At 34.3% G+C, this 15,785-nt stretch overlaps 1 protein-coding gene across 2 annotated transcripts in view; it reads right to left on the reverse strand.

Moving 5' to 3' along the window:
• Nucleotides 1-15,785, reverse strand: part of UBR1 (ubiquitin protein ligase E3 component n-recognin 1) — a 75,039-nt gene that overhangs the window by 13,193 nt on the left and 46,061 nt on the right. For both annotated transcript variants that reach the window (XM_074909606.1, XM_074909605.1), the window contains exons 27-35: nucleotides 14,331-14,440; nucleotides 12,938-13,027; nucleotides 11,179-11,366; nucleotides 9,841-10,046; nucleotides 6,442-6,535; nucleotides 3,877-4,029; nucleotides 3,326-3,423; nucleotides 2,610-2,703; nucleotides 1,775-1,923 (exon numbers count right to left, since the gene is read on the reverse strand). In XM_074909606.1, coding sequence (XP_074765707.1) covers nucleotides 1,775-1,923; nucleotides 2,610-2,703; nucleotides 3,326-3,423; nucleotides 3,877-4,029; nucleotides 6,442-6,535; nucleotides 9,841-10,046; nucleotides 11,179-11,366; nucleotides 12,938-13,027; nucleotides 14,331-14,440 — 1,182 coding nt within the window. The remainder of the gene's footprint in view (nucleotides 1-1,774; nucleotides 1,924-2,609; nucleotides 2,704-3,325; nucleotides 3,424-3,876; nucleotides 4,030-6,441; nucleotides 6,536-9,840; nucleotides 10,047-11,178; nucleotides 11,367-12,937; nucleotides 13,028-14,330; nucleotides 14,441-15,785) is intronic.

The following is a 15,785-nucleotide window of genomic DNA, read 5'->3' on the forward strand; positions in this document are numbered from 1 at the left end:
AGAAAATAAGCCCATTAAAAGTATGAAATCAAATTAATTGAGCAAAAAGGTATCAATTCAACTGTTTTTTGTGCTTTAGTTACTTTTCAGATATTAATCAGTACACTTCAAAATCTTGGAATTTTTCTTGGTTTTGCTGGGTGGTTTTTGGTTCTGTGTTTGGGGTTTTATTTTTTAACCATCTCTAATGAAAAATGGAAGTATTTTAATTTAACACTTCCACAAAACATGTGGAGCTGCAGAGGAAACACAGGGAAAAACAGATTTGTATTTTTAATTGTCTGACTTTAGGCAATAAAAGCAATTCACATCCCTTGGGTCAATGACACTTTGGACATCCTCACTCCACTAATACAGGCAGCTAAGGTTCCTTGTCCAGGCAGCTTGGCTACATGCCCATTAAATGGTTTTAAGAATGCACTGTATGACCAGATTCAAAACCAGCATACTAGAAGCTGTGTAGACAGTTTTGCTTTATAACTTTGTGGAAGCCTGATCTATTTGTGAACAAAAATGAATCCAAGGAAGTGGTGTGGTCTAGGATAGGTCGGACGGTCACAGTGGTCCTTCTGGTTTTATAATCTTGGCCTGGTAAGGCATCTGAATTTTCTACTTCTGACATATGCTTTCGATATCGCATCTGTGGTAACAATTATTGCACACTTGCTGGCAAAGTCATCCCTGACAGCCACCACAGTCTTTTTTTAAATATCAAATGAAAACAATATGCACAGCATTAAGTACATAATGCAATAGACCTGTGTGGCTTCCAGTTCTCTCCTGACCCATTTCTGGTGAAATCCAACATCATGATCCAACACCAGTATTCATGACTATTCCTACCTTATCAGAATATTCTCAACACTCCTAAAAACCTTTTGAACTCTTAATACTCCAGTTGGGTGAAGTCCACTATAGATTTAAGGTAGACTATGCTTGTACCTCAACAGCTTCATCAAGAAAAAAAGGCATAATTGGCAAATCATATTTATGGAGATGTACAATTACATCCTCAATTTTTTCAGCATGCACTTCAGATTTACTTCTTGCCTCTCTCCCTGCCTGTAAGCCACTACAGATTTATCTACAGCTTCATGTTTATTAGAAAAACTTCTTTGTGTATATAGTACAGAAATGAAATTAGACTGACTGGTAAACAGGTAATTATCCCCCAAAATACAGTCATTTTTATGTTAATTATTTTGCCTTCAAAGAGAGATTAATGCCAGAGAATGTTTGGGTTTGGGTTTTTTTTTCTACAAGGTATCCGCTTAGCAACTTCAGAATACAAAAGACCATATTTCTTCTACAAATTCCATGAGAATTCTTTGAGAATAGAGACAAAATGAAATAATGAGAGAGGAAGTACTATTTCATAGCTGTTAGATATTCAGCTGTGCAGGAGATGTCTGCAGGTCAGTGATCTTTGGCAGCCTGTAGATATTCACTGAACATGCTTAATGTTACAATTAGTAATGTGAAACATGATCATTCCCTCCTCTCCCAGATTAAACTCAATGTTGGCATTCCATACCTTATTTTATAAACTACCATCTAACAAAAATATTCTGTTATTTATATTGGATTACAGATTATCATTCTATTATTATATATGTAATTACATATAATATACATTGTTATACTATTACATATTGCTCTTATTTATGTAGAGCTATTACTATTATTTATACAATCAGGTTGTATGAAATTATACAGTCAAACAACTAAGATGTTCTCAAGTAATGAGAAGGAATAAACCCAAATTATGTTTTACCTATACACTGGATGGTAAAAGCACATGTGCTCCAGGTCATCATAGGAATCCGGTAATCAGCTTCATTTGGAGCAACTTTTAGCCCAACTCTATAAATGGTGGTGGCAAAGAGAATAAGCATCTCCCTGATACTGCTTGAGTATTTGGCGCTGCAAAAGCAAGCCAAGATAATTTCAGTCTGAATTATTAATAGTGCTCATTACTTAGCAGTCAACCAATCACTAACAAAGTCTAAGTTATTTATGAAAGAGTTCTTGAATACAAAGGTTCTCTGTCTAGAAGAGAAAAGAAATACTAGTTTCCATTAGTGAAGAAGTACCTCAACATAACAGGTTCTACAAATCGAGAGATTAAGAGCTGTCAGGTTGGAAGGAGTTTATTTCTGTACACTGTATTATAATTTGCATTCAAAAAAGGCAAGCATTTAAATCAAAGTAAAATACAACAAAAAAATAAATGCAAGTAAGCAAGTGTAATTAAAGTGCTGGGAGTAAAAACATATCCCCATCTCATAAGGCACTAAAAATGGAAAGACATTTCAAATGTGTTTTACATTTTTTTAGCATTTAAGCTCCTTTCAACTGACACTGAGTTAGTTTATGCAAATGCAGTTATACACAGAAAAGTGCCTAGGCAAAAACAAGAGGTTTTGACCAAGAGGTCCATCTAGCTCCGCTGAGATATGACATTCAGTGAATGCTTAAGGAGAAGTATAAGCAAGCCCATATTCAGACCAAATAAATCATATGCCTTTCCTTCAATAAAAATCCTGAAGTATACCTAGGTTGTTTTAGATAATTAACCTAATGCAGAGAGCACTTCCAGTAACACTTACGAGGACTGAACTCCAAAGCTAAGGATGGAATGGAATTCCAAAGTAGAGTTCCCCATTCCCTTGTTGGTGAAAGTTGGAAGATTTTGTTTCTCTCCTTCCAGAAAAAAAAAAGTTAGATCCACATTAAAAAACAAAGAAGTTGTTACAGCTTTTACAGTCTAACAGACGTGAGACATCTTTTTATTTTAAACTTTTTGAAAATAATTGTAAACAGACCTCACCAGCCAGACTGTCTTCTAACCCTCTTCCTTAAGTAACATTTTCTTCTATTCCCAGAAACATGAGGATTAGAAGTAGTGCTTTGCTGGTGAGGAAAAAGAACTTTCCTGCATTATAAGAGTGCAAGGAAATTGTTTTCTAAACGTTCATACATGTTTTTATTTTGGCCCTTTTAATTTCATTTTTCTGCTTTTTACTATATCACAGTCAATACAAAAGTGTAATTAATCCTCAGTGTTAGCTGATGACTATCCTGCCCAAGCATCCATAATTTCTTTCTACAGGGAAGATGGAAAGAATTTCACAGAAACCAGGAAATTGGTGAGGGCACTGTGAAATCAAGACATCAGCTCAGGAAGGGTCGTCCAGCTTTATTTGATACTGTCATGCTTGATAGCAAAATGTATTCTTTATTTGAAATTTTTTGTTGCTATTAGTTAAAACGTGCTGGTATATTAGTTATCCCAGAGAACAGATTCAAAATTAAGGTAACAAACCTTTCGCATTTTTCACACTGTAGCCTGATATCCTGACTATGATAATCTCCAGCCACCTAGCCAGGGAGAGAATTTGAGCTACTGCCTCTGCATCCTCACTGAAAACAGAAACAGAAAGCAAGTTTTACTTTAACACTCAAAGAATCACCTTATCTTTCAAAACAGAACACATTTAGATCAAACCACATTAACTCAGTACTTGTACCATTCTGCTGGTTTTGTAAATTTTGAGCAAACAGTACAAAATGAAATGTTAGGCTAAATACTAGGTCTAGGTACTTTCTCACTTCACATCACCGCCTAAAAATAGCCAATCCAAAAATGCTTTTTTAAAAAAAATTTAAAAATTGACTGCCAAAAGCAGTCTATTTGGCTGAAGAGTCAATAAGGAGATATGCAGTCTTTAATGCAGATTAGGAAGGTCAGCTAAAGTTTTTCCTCCAAAAAATTTGAAAAGCCAACCAGCCCCGAAGTAATTTTTGGTTGAGGTGGTTTTTTTTGGTGGTTGGGTTTTTTCTTTTAATTAAAGGTTGTGGAATCTGGTGATTTACCTGTTTATTTTTTGAGCCTGCAATGGAACGATAGGAATCACAGTATTGCACAGAGATTTGCAAAGTGGACAAAGATACTCTCCATTCTCTAAGTCAAATATCTGTTCAACATGCAGACGTTGTCGAAAGTTCAGCTGCATGGCTTCAAAGTACCTACAACATTGAAAAGGAAATTACTAGAAAGTGGAATGACTCAAATGTGACATGAAAACAAATGTTCAAGTAATTAAAAGTATTATCTAGCAAATACCTATTCAAGCCAATAAACAAGTCTTTTCCTTTGATTTATAACTCTCTCCACATCCAAGCACATGAAATAAAATAAAACCTTTGAGCACATAGATGAACTCATGCAAAAGTGCATGGTATAAAACTCATGCAAAAATGACGGCAACTTTTCCTTGCTTTTAAGATCCTTTTCACATTTTTACAGACAAACAGTTCTTATATCTTCTACTCTTCTCTCACGACATCTTCAACACAATGAAACATTGGAACATCTAATATCTCTGATATGCAACTCATTACAGTAAGTTTGAAACAGGGATTGTACATATTTTCATTTAATTTTAGGAAAAACTACCAGTAACATTTCATGAATGAATAATCAGGTATTTGTGGCAATGACTGACCCTCATGACTAGACAATGAAACTGCAGCCTTATTTTAACAGGAAGAGAGGATAATTTACATTACAATATTGCCCTTGAGCTATTTTAAACTCAAAAGGAAACTAAGAAATAACTACGCTTTTACAGATTTCATTATAACTTTGCCCCCTCAGTGGACGCAGTAAGCCTTCAAATTTCATTAACATCTCAGTGGTATTATTAGGAACAACAAGATCCAACATTCAAATCTTCTTGCCTAGATACAAACGACTAAATTCAGTACTAATGTTCAGACTGAGTACATAGGATCTTAAACACACATATGAAGTTATCTAACTTCCTCACTAAGGTAATAACTATTTTTTTTTCTTTAAATCATACATTTTAAGGGAAAAAAAAAATCTCATTTATGTAATATGAGAAAGTGTGCATGTGGGGGCATCTGCAGAAGTTCTAAAGGTTACAGAATATTTAGGAAAGTATTCTGTTACAATCAACGAAAGCACATTTATTTTCCTTGATTAGTTTTCAAACAACTACTTTTTGCAAGCAACTCCTCTTCCTCATATGTAGCAACTACAAAGATATTCCATTCATTTGAACTCGTACTGGTTTAGAGAGTATTTTGCAGTATTTTTTGGCTGCACAGATACTCTAAAAAGATGTGGCAGGCATCATCTGGAGGAATATTAGTAAGTTAGAATGTCTGTTATGTAATAAATAAAAGACTATACTCAAACCTTCTGTGCCATCCCGTATGAGAAGAGCCTGTTGTCCATTTTAATCCCATTTACCCATACAGCAAGTCATCTTTTCTTAAAAAGAGCAAGGGAACTGAGCTCCAATGTTGCACTACTTAGATCTACGCAGATGTAGATGGATCTGCCAAGAGCAGATATATTATACTTAAGGAACATACTTCTATATCATTTTAAGTGTGTGCACCTATTTATTCTGTGCTGTTGTTTTATTGTTAAAAAAAAAATCTAAAATATATATATATGCATATAGAAAAGTAAATGGTAAGCACTAGAAGTTTAGCCAGATTTTTTAAAGTAAAATGGCACAAGTACAAACAAATCTCAAGAGATTGTTTATATCATACAACAATACAAAGTAGCTTGCAATTGCATAACCCAACTCTCTTTATCTGTCGATAATACTGCAGTGGGATTATTTCTATTATTATTTCACGCTGTTTATCTTGTTTAGACTTCCCAGACCTATGTGGAGTCAAATGCAGAGAACATTAGCTTTGCTCTCTGTAATCCTACAAATGTAACTGCAAGCAGGATGACTATATTCTGCAAGTTAAGTAATTTGGTCTTTTAATATTTGAAGTCACATTCCAATCCAACACATTTGGTCTAAACTGTGAGCTCCCCCAAACAATAGAAATCTAGAAAAGTTTTTAAACACTATCAATTGTTTTCTCTTACTTGTTATCAAGAGTCTGTTCACTGACAGGGAAAGGGTGGGGAAGAAACACTGGTAGTTTTAACCATTCACATTCTATTCTAAATGCCAGATTCTCATCTAAAGACTCACTGGAATCCTTTAAATACTGACCTAGTGAAAGAGTTTCAAAATACTGTTGCTATAGAATGCTCACCTGGAAGATTCATACTGGTTCTCACTGGATTGCTAAAAATAAACCTACTAGATATGGTTTCTTATTCGTGACCAGTTTTACCCCCTTGGTTTTATCTGCATAAATTAGTAACTCCTTAGATATTCTTTTCTGGGTCACAGAAGGCACTAAAAACTTTTGATGATGATTTTCTTCATCAGGTCAGAACTTCTTTCGTGCCATAGTTAATTTTTAGATGAGTACAAATAGTTTTGACACCTGAATTAAATATCCACTTACTGTACTGTGTTTTCAGTGGGCACTTATATGTTTTTAAAAATAGATTAATAAAAATAAAAAAAGGCTGCAAAGACACATCCTTACTTCTGCCAGCAGGCTGCATGCATCACATGACCACAGCTTCCTGTGTGTGTCCCACAAGGTAAGTCAGGGTGCATGAAAAGAGGATCTAGAGTATCTGGAAAGACACGGCAGAAGTAAATTGTTTGAAGAACAACAACATAAATCCCCATCAGTATGAACAGAAATGAACAACAGTATACACAGAACACAAGCCTTCAGCTTTTATTTTCCCACAGTTCACACAGTCACACAAAAATCCCATTTGGACAGCTTTCCCAGACCAATACTCCAGCAAAGTAATCACGAGACAGAGCCCACTTAAACTACTGAAGACTTTCCACTAATTGTGAAGAAAAAGGCAACAAAATCCAAAAGCAATAGTAAATTGCTTAAAGAAAAAAGAAAAAGGTTCATCATTGGAATAGCTCTGTGGTTGGATTCTCTATCACTGAAGTTTTTAATGTATTCATTATTTTACTTCAAAGTGAAAGAAAATGAAACTACTAAGGCCCAGAAAGATTAGGCATTTCTCTAATTAAACCCCTGTATTTTCAAACCACTGACACGAGTGGCACTCCTAAATAACAATGTCAAGTCTATCTTTTACTTACCTTGCATAATTCTTAACAGCAAAACCATTATGAGAATGTAATGGTGTCTTTGTGCTGCATACACACCTAAGGTGAGATTCCATTTTCCCCTTAAAGATATCTAGATAATACTGAACAACAGCAGTCCTCCAAAACTCATCTGATGGACTGCTGATTATTTTGAACAGATAAAGCCAAATTTGACAAAATGAAAAAGAAAAAAAGAAAAAAACCCCATCACTCAAATTGCATTGAAAATACACTTCTATCTGACAGCAGCTGAAGGTACTCTAAAACAAATGGAGACTGAAATAAGAAAGTGAACCTTAGTATAACACTAATTTGCCACTGTCTGCACTTTTGCTGTGAGAACAAGCATTTTTCCACCTATTTAGTTCTTAAAAAAAAAGAGCTCTCACAGGCCTGCTTCTAACAGATGAGCTGCAGAGGACCATGCAGCAGAGAGTAAGTGCTATAAATAATATCCAGAAGTGGCTTTAGGAAAAGGAACTTCATTCCCCTCTTTTTTCAATTATTTCAATAGTCCAACATGTCACTGCAAAAACCTTATGAGCGTATCTGACTACAAGAGCATAGGATTTAATTTGTACTTCAGAGTACCATAGAAGAGGGGAAAAAAAAAAAAGGATGCAATTAGTACATGGCCTAGATAAAAATTCTATACAGCTGGCTCAAAATTGACATTATCAGTAGTTCACTCTTAAAAAGAAAAATGGATCAAACAGGATTCTGCAGGAGTCTGTGCTGGGTCTAGGACTATTCAGTATTTGTTAATGACCCAAAGGAGGAAACACAGAACACGTTATTAAGTGAAGCAATTTGATAAAGGTTTGCAAGCATGATAGAGAATAGGGTAATACCCTGGAGAAATAAGAAACAACGCTGAACTTCCCTTTGCTTTAGAATTCTATTCAATAACATTCAAGAGTGTACTTCTAAACTAACGCAGAAATCATGAACTGCACTAACACAGAATTTAAAGCTATTTCTTAAGACAGTAGTGTCATTAAAAAAATGGGACATAGTGGTCAGCTCATAAAGCAAAATCAACACAAATCAACAATACCCTGTTACAAAACAAGAAAAAAAAACACAACAATTTGGAAACAGTAGGAATTAGAAGTACAAGCTGTAACATCTTAACCCTGCAAAGGCAACAAACTAGAAAACATCTTGAGAGCACTCTCAGATCTCCAATTTTATTGTCTTTCAACACTGCATCCTTATTCCTTACATATTAGTTAGCTTGAATAAGCAGGATTTGAAAAAAAAAATACTCAGCTTTATAATATATGGACAGTTACATAGAGAATATATATTAATAAATATTTAATAGATAACAGCTACTATAATTTTTATCTATGCTAAATATAATTCAGTTTACAGGGAAAAAATACCACTTTTAAATTTTAATTATTATTTAATCTTATAGCATGCTTGAATCAAACTAGTAGTTTATAATGAAATGTTTATGCACCTTGGGGTGATTTCACCTAAACAACGTTTGCCTAGGCTCTGTATCAAGCAGGACAGAGTCAAAAATTCTAATAAACATGAGAATAAATTAACTTACCTTCTCGTTACCCACAAGACCAGTTATCCTGGTCAAAGAATTAGGGTGGCTTACTAAATTCCTTTCTTGATAAATCCATTTTTGACATTTCTTACTGCTTTATTGTCTGTCTTGACTTTTTATATTGCCTTATCAACTAATAATAATAATACTATCATCCAACATACTGGGCATCCAGACTGCATGGAATATTCAAATTTTTAATACTTCCTCATTTTACTTCTGTATTTTTGGTGGTTTTTTAGACAAATACTTGTTTGCCCTTTTCAGCCTTCTGAGATCTCAACTATCTTTTATGTAGTTTAAAAAATAATTAAAGAGTATATTGAAGACAGTTATTCTGATAGTCCTTTCAATATTACTTTATTAAGTGACAAGGTGAATACACTGAAGTTATTTAGATACTGTTTCAACTTTTCTTATCCTATTCTGGACTGTATTTCTCTCTTGTTAAAATTAACCACCATCAAGCATCTCATCATGAATTAATTTTCTTTTTCAAAAAGAGAACAAAAAGGTCAGTGAGTACTTAAGTTTTCCCTTTTTCTTCTATTTATTTTCTTTCTTTCCCTTAAGTAACTGACTAAAATCCTTCTCATCTTTAATCAACTGTTACAAAAAAAATTCTGGTTGGTCTTTTGTTTCCTCCTACCAATATGCTATTATGCAACTCTAAGACTTCTGTTTGCATTATTCTCCTGTACTCATTTTTTTTTCATTCATCAGATGATATATCATCATCCTTGCTTACACTTTTCTTTTTTATGTTGCTGTTTTTATTACCTCCTGTACATAAAAAAAAAACCAACCACCCTGAGGCTGTCATATTGGCCTCTGATAAATGTTCACATATTTCTTCCATATTGGCAAGTTTGCTGCTGTACTTGAATAAACAGGAAGTGTTAACATCCTTGGATTTTTTTCCAGAGTGACTGCTGGAAGATATATAAAAATATAATATATATATAAAATATAAAAATAATATATCTATTTATAATATCTTCTTGTGAGTTTGAAGCGTTTTCTGATTTCCCAGAGACAAATAAAAATCTTCATACACTTCTCATTTTTTAAGTTTTAAAGCATGGATTTCACAACAATTTTTAAATTTTCACTTTCTTTTTACTAAGTAAGGTAAGCCACATAGCAATCTGACTGAATACAGATTATGCTCAAAGGGTATAAACTCTAGGTACAGAACTGCTTGTAGTATAAAAAAAGAAAAAAATTGCATACCCCCTGAGAGTTCAGGAATTCTGCTCCTATTCTGAGTTAAGGCAGTTGATTTCTGGACACAGGCAGATAATACCATGGCAGCACTTTCCAACTTCACTTCCTGCTCCTCCTGACAAAGAATACAGGTCAGAACTTCTTTCTCAGCAACAGATGGACCTCGTTTGGGACCCAAAGCAATTTTGGAGTAATCAATTGCCGAAGACGTGCTGTAAGACCATAAGTGACACAGATATAAAATAATCAGATGGCTTTTCCTAAACAAATTTATTCTTCCAGGCATCTAAAAATGTCATATACTGATAGTATTTGTGGTTTTATATCAAAGTTCTTTACCAAACTAAACAATGACCTAACAATGAAGAAACACCCCAATCCTCACTAAAATGCAGTATTCTTTAAAAATAGGAAGTGGAAACCGGCTAACAGAGTAACCCAATGAAACGGATTCAGACAGCAGGACATTCAGGAAACTGTATTCAATACAGATTAGATTAAATCTTACAGATACACTAAAATTGTTTCCTGTTCTTGAAGAAAACATATCAAAAATGAATGCCACTACCTTAATTCAAGACTTTATGACACAATAAACTTCCATGGATTTTTAAATATTCCTTATTCCAGAGTTTAACAATGATTTATAGAACATGATTTATTAAAGATCAAAGCACACAGAAGTGATCTGTACTTTATTTTTCCAGCAGATATCTCTATCTTCCTGATTAGTTTTGTGCAGCCCCAATTAGACCAAAATTGTGAGGTATACGATATTGTTGAAGCATCTCTAGAGCAGGAGCAATCCATATGAATAAAATTATAACCACGGTGAACCAAACATCTTCAGTATGAAATTAGATTTTTAAAACTAACAAAAAGAAATATCGGCAACTTGAGCTACAAGAAGTATATTTTCTTAATTGCAGCTTAGCCTTAAGACATATTGGGTTTCAGATTCTTTCAAAATTAAATACTTAAATTTTCACATACGGTAGACAGTCACCTCCAAAATTACAGTCTTGTCAACTCAGCAGCTTTCTAATGACATTTTTTCAAATGTTAAGCAATATAAATATCCACCATTTGAAGAAAATTAAATTTATCATTTATGCTGCTCTACAAAGGGAGTCCATTGTTCTTACATTAGCATACACATGCTAGTTTACACATAATTCTGTAACAGAAGATGATTTAAAAGTAAATAGAGACACAAATTTGCTGACTGGGATGACACCATCTGTCCCTTGAATGTACTTTCAGAAATTTTATGTAGCATAATGAACTTATGCAGTGGGTGAACAACTCTTCGCACCAGAACTCTGGATGTCTATTTTCTCTTACCTTTCTTCCTCCATAATAGCATCTTCTTTCCCCTGTGACTCCAGTGTGTTTTCATACAGCAGCTTATGGGTTTCAATGAAATTCCTTTGCAGTGCAGACATCTGGGCCATTATCTTCTGACGGTGCAACCTAGCTGCTTCCGCCTTTCTCTTCCTCTCAGCTTTCTCTTTATCCTGGGTGCTCTGGGTCTTACAAGAAAAGAGAATAAAGAAATCACAGACAAAAGAGAACATCAAAAAAATAAGAATCTTTCCCTAACTATATGCATTCTAACCAGTGACATCAAATTCCCTGACAACACTTTAGCAATTAAAAAGTTAACTGCTATCTGAAAAAATGTAAAACTAAAATCTTAAATGTTGACTAGGTTAATTAATCTAGTCTGAAGAAAGAGATTTTGAGAGGTCCACAAAAGGTCACTAGCACAATCCCCTGCCCAAAGACAGGATCAATAACACCTGATCCATTTTAATTAGGTGCTTGTTTGTTCTTAAGAAACGTTAATGAGGTGAACAGGACAAGCCTCCTCCAGCGTTTTGTTATTCTCCTCACAAGCAAAACCCCTACTGAGTATTCAGTATCTTCCCCTACAGCAATTCAAGAAAATTTTATCTTCAACTATCTATGAATAACACAGCAGATAGGTTGTTTCTACATTATTGTGGCAGCATTTTACATATCTAAGGATTGTATTTTCCCCTATTATTCTTTACTGTAGACTGGAAAACTATTCTTCCAGTATTTCCTCATCTGTCATGTCTTTGAAAACTATAAACAAAGTATTTCTATGCTTTGAAATGTAGAATTCAAAAACCACAGATAGACTTAATTAAAACATATAGAACCTAATTCCTCTTATTCAAGTACTTAAGGCACAAATTCAACATTATACACATTTCTTCCATTCACAATACCATTACTTTTTGAGGAAATGAAACAACACAAATTCCTCCATACGTAGCAGAACTGTAGGAGTCTTACTTCTTAGTGACTTCTGTATTTTGTTTCCTTACCTCACCAAATATCATATGACACCTCTTTCGAAAAAGAAACACAGCATATGCTGTGATAAGTTTAAAGCTCTGCATGCAATGACTAGTCAAGAGGTATTTTGGCAGAACGCTGTTGCCAAACAGAATGTGCAAGAGCAAACTGGCCGGTCTTTCCACACAACGGGTCATCAGGTCATCGGATTCTTCCTTTCTATTCACCTGCCAATTCAAAAAACCTCACGGGACTGCAGTAATCTTTGAAATCTCCATTTCACTGTGTCATTTGACCTCTGGCTTCAAAAGTTACTTTGAGGGAAGGGGTAAAGACTGATACAGAAACAGAGTAAACACCTAAAGCTGATGTCTACAGTCAAGGTAAGGCAGATTAACCTCTTGGTAGGTCAAAACTACAAGACATAATTTTAAGTGGATTTATATTTCTAACTATTGCACAATGACAATATAATCGAAAAGACGGTCAAATCATAAAGATAAGAAGTGGAGAATTGAACATAAATTATTCCTTCACCCCCCTCGGTTATTTCTTAACTTGAAAATACAACCAAAACGGCTGCTGGTAATTCCATGAAACATGCATAACAAAAATAATTTAAAATATTAATCTTGGAACATATATCAGAATTTAATCTTTTTAAACTATAATTTTATGTAATAATACATAAATACAATAAATTTAGGCACATTTTGAAAACAGCCACTCAAAACATCAAATACAAGGCTTTCACTGAACTTTTTTTTATTATTACCTCATCACTTTTTGTAGCTTCTGAGACTGATGTAGCTGCTACTGTTGTCAAACTAGATTTTTCTCTCAATCTTTTCACGGTGTCAAACATCTAGGAACAGAGACTTAGATGTTAAAAATGCAATTTGGCTTTTACTACAGTATAGACAGGATTAAAGTTTTTAATCTTCCGTTTCATGTTATTTTCAGATTTTCAAACAGATGAAACGAACTGCCATACTCCTAAATAACAAAACCATCTGAGACCATATGTGCCCTCCTGTAACACTGCTGTGTCTGTATCCTAAACCTGATGAGCACTCCTCAGTATGAAGTAAAATTCTTCAAAATTTTCCATTCTAGCACTAATACCACGAAGCAGCTAAATCATCTGTACATCAGAAGAATGAACAGAGACTGCTAGCTTATTTCAAGTATGTGAGATGTGAATCATCCCATGGAAACAGTCACTAAAATCATGTGAAAACCTATATATCTGGAACAGCATTTGCCCAATCAGTTAAAAGTAAGCCTTCAATTTTCATTTACTACATTATCCAGCTATTTTTACTTGAATAAGCATCCTGAAGTTTTGATAATATTAAATATTCTACGTTTCCTATACGTATCATTAAAAAGTTAAATATACTTTTAAAAGTACATTTTTACTTTTGCCCTTAGAATTTTAGAAAAACTTCTCAAAAAAAATAATCTTTCAAACCTGCTTCCCTAATGTACCAAGATAGTCCAATTTTAATAGCTGAGGATAGTTTTGGAACCCTATTAAGGATTCTTACCCTCTTTTGCAAAAGCACTGTCTTCTATATTTGCCACCTAAAACCCAAGAAGCCCCCTAAAACAAGAAGCCCGGATGGAAAAGGACAGTAGTACTTCTGCTAAGAAGCAGCAGCAGCCTTCTACGTTAGAGAAGGTGTCACGGCTCAAAGTTTTTCCCATCTCTGACTGGGTAATAGCAGGGAGTTAGGTGGAAAAATTCCCGAAGTCAAACATACACTATGGCCATTAGTTAGATCTGTATGACTCAAGTCTTAATACAAGCAGTCTCTGAAACGATTTCCCAATTAATAAGCTTTTGCTTATCACTTGCTGTTATTATGCATCAGAAATACGAGGAATAAAGTTTAGAAATTTTTAAAATGTCATCACTGGAATGAGTTATCTAATCAAAAATTGACTCAGTAACGGAAAGCAGCAATAGCAAGTACAATGACTCGTAAGTGTTAATGCAGTATTCAAGAAACCATCTTGTCTGAGGGGGAAAAAATGTTCCAACAGATTAAGCTTCTCAAGAAATCGCAGCTCTAAACACTGGGTTATTTGTAGGAATCATAGCATCTTTTATAAAAGCTTTCTAAACTACTAAGTCAGATCATACTTATCTCTCCCTTGTGTACCTGTAGTATCCAATTGACTGTGTCCTTCTGTGCCTCTAACTGAGGAACTCTTTTTAATTTTTCCAGAAGCATTAACACATTCACAGCATTCAAGGCCGAGCTTCCCATTCCTTTACAAAGGAGAGAACAATAAAAAAGCATGGGTCTTCAGAGTAAAAAAAGCCTCAACGTTTTCATGCATTTACAACCACAGACATGCCTTAAAATCTTGCTGATTATATAAAACACATACATGAACACAACCTTTTAGTTACATTTGTTTTAATTTCATCTGTTTATTCCAGTTAAACATAGTATAACCTTTCCCCCTTGCAGATCAATAATTTTTGCTACTTCCAAGAGCAGAAGTACAGACGCAAGCAGAAACAGTAAAGCTCTTATAGCCCATTTAAGTTTGCAAGGAGCTCAGCATGCACTGTATTTCTGTCACAAAAACTATTATAATTAATTGCCTCCTCACACCTTGGTAACAGTGCATAAGGTTCTAGGCCATTCTCTAACACACACGCTTTAAAATTGAGACCATTCTCTTTAATTATATCTTTTTGCAGCACTTTCCATCTGAAATTAATTTGCATATTTTTAGAAGTGTGACAAATACATTACAACTCTTTTTCCCCCAATCTCTTTTCAGTAAGAGTTCTCTTCCAAAAATACTGATTATTTTTGTATTTATGTACAAACGGGGCTTTGTTTTTTCTGGTTATGCAAAACTAAAGCCAGCAAAGAATTCTCTGACATCTCAGTTGTAATTACTTTTAGTGTATTCCTACAGTTGACGTGAAATATGTTCAGTGTGATGGCAATACTTCTTGCTCAACAATAAGAATAATTCTTAAAAAGTGAAATGGGAGTGTTTTTCAAACAGTGACACCTCTTTACACAACATTTTTGAAGAACTAAATAAAGGCAGTTCAGCTTTATGTATTTATTTATGTAGGAGGCATTTAAAAGACACAGATGTGGTGCTTAGGGACATGGTTTAGTGGTGGACTCAGCAGTGCCATGTTAACAGTTAGACTCGATGTTTTTCAACCTAAACAATTCTAGGATTTCACCTCACAATTCTTATCTCTGTTTTATTTCTCAAGTGACAATTATGTTTAGCTTGATAATGGATTTTTAAAAAAATATATTCTTACATAGTGAAGAAGAAACTGTGGATAAAATGGAAGATTATTTAGAAAATATAGATTCCAACTCCCACTCACTAGTCTTGAATGTAAGATTAGGAAGTGGTCTGCAGGGATTTGGAAAAATAAAGAAAAAGAAAAAAGCACACTTCATAGACACTAAACTTTGCTTCTATTACCACTACTGTAGTAAAAGACTTGAACTTGCAAGAAAATCAGTAATTGTACAGGCCAGGATTACAAAAGATGGAGACAGTTCACTTAAAATCCACTGCTGTTTTTCAAGTTCTTAGTTCTCATTACAAGAATGTTCTTGTGAGGG

The sequence above is a fragment of the Athene noctua genome, chromosome 6 (assembly GCF_965140245.1).
Source record: "Athene noctua chromosome 6, bAthNoc1.hap1.1, whole genome shotgun sequence".
Taxonomy (NCBI): domain Eukaryota; kingdom Metazoa; phylum Chordata; class Aves; order Strigiformes; family Strigidae; genus Athene; species Athene noctua.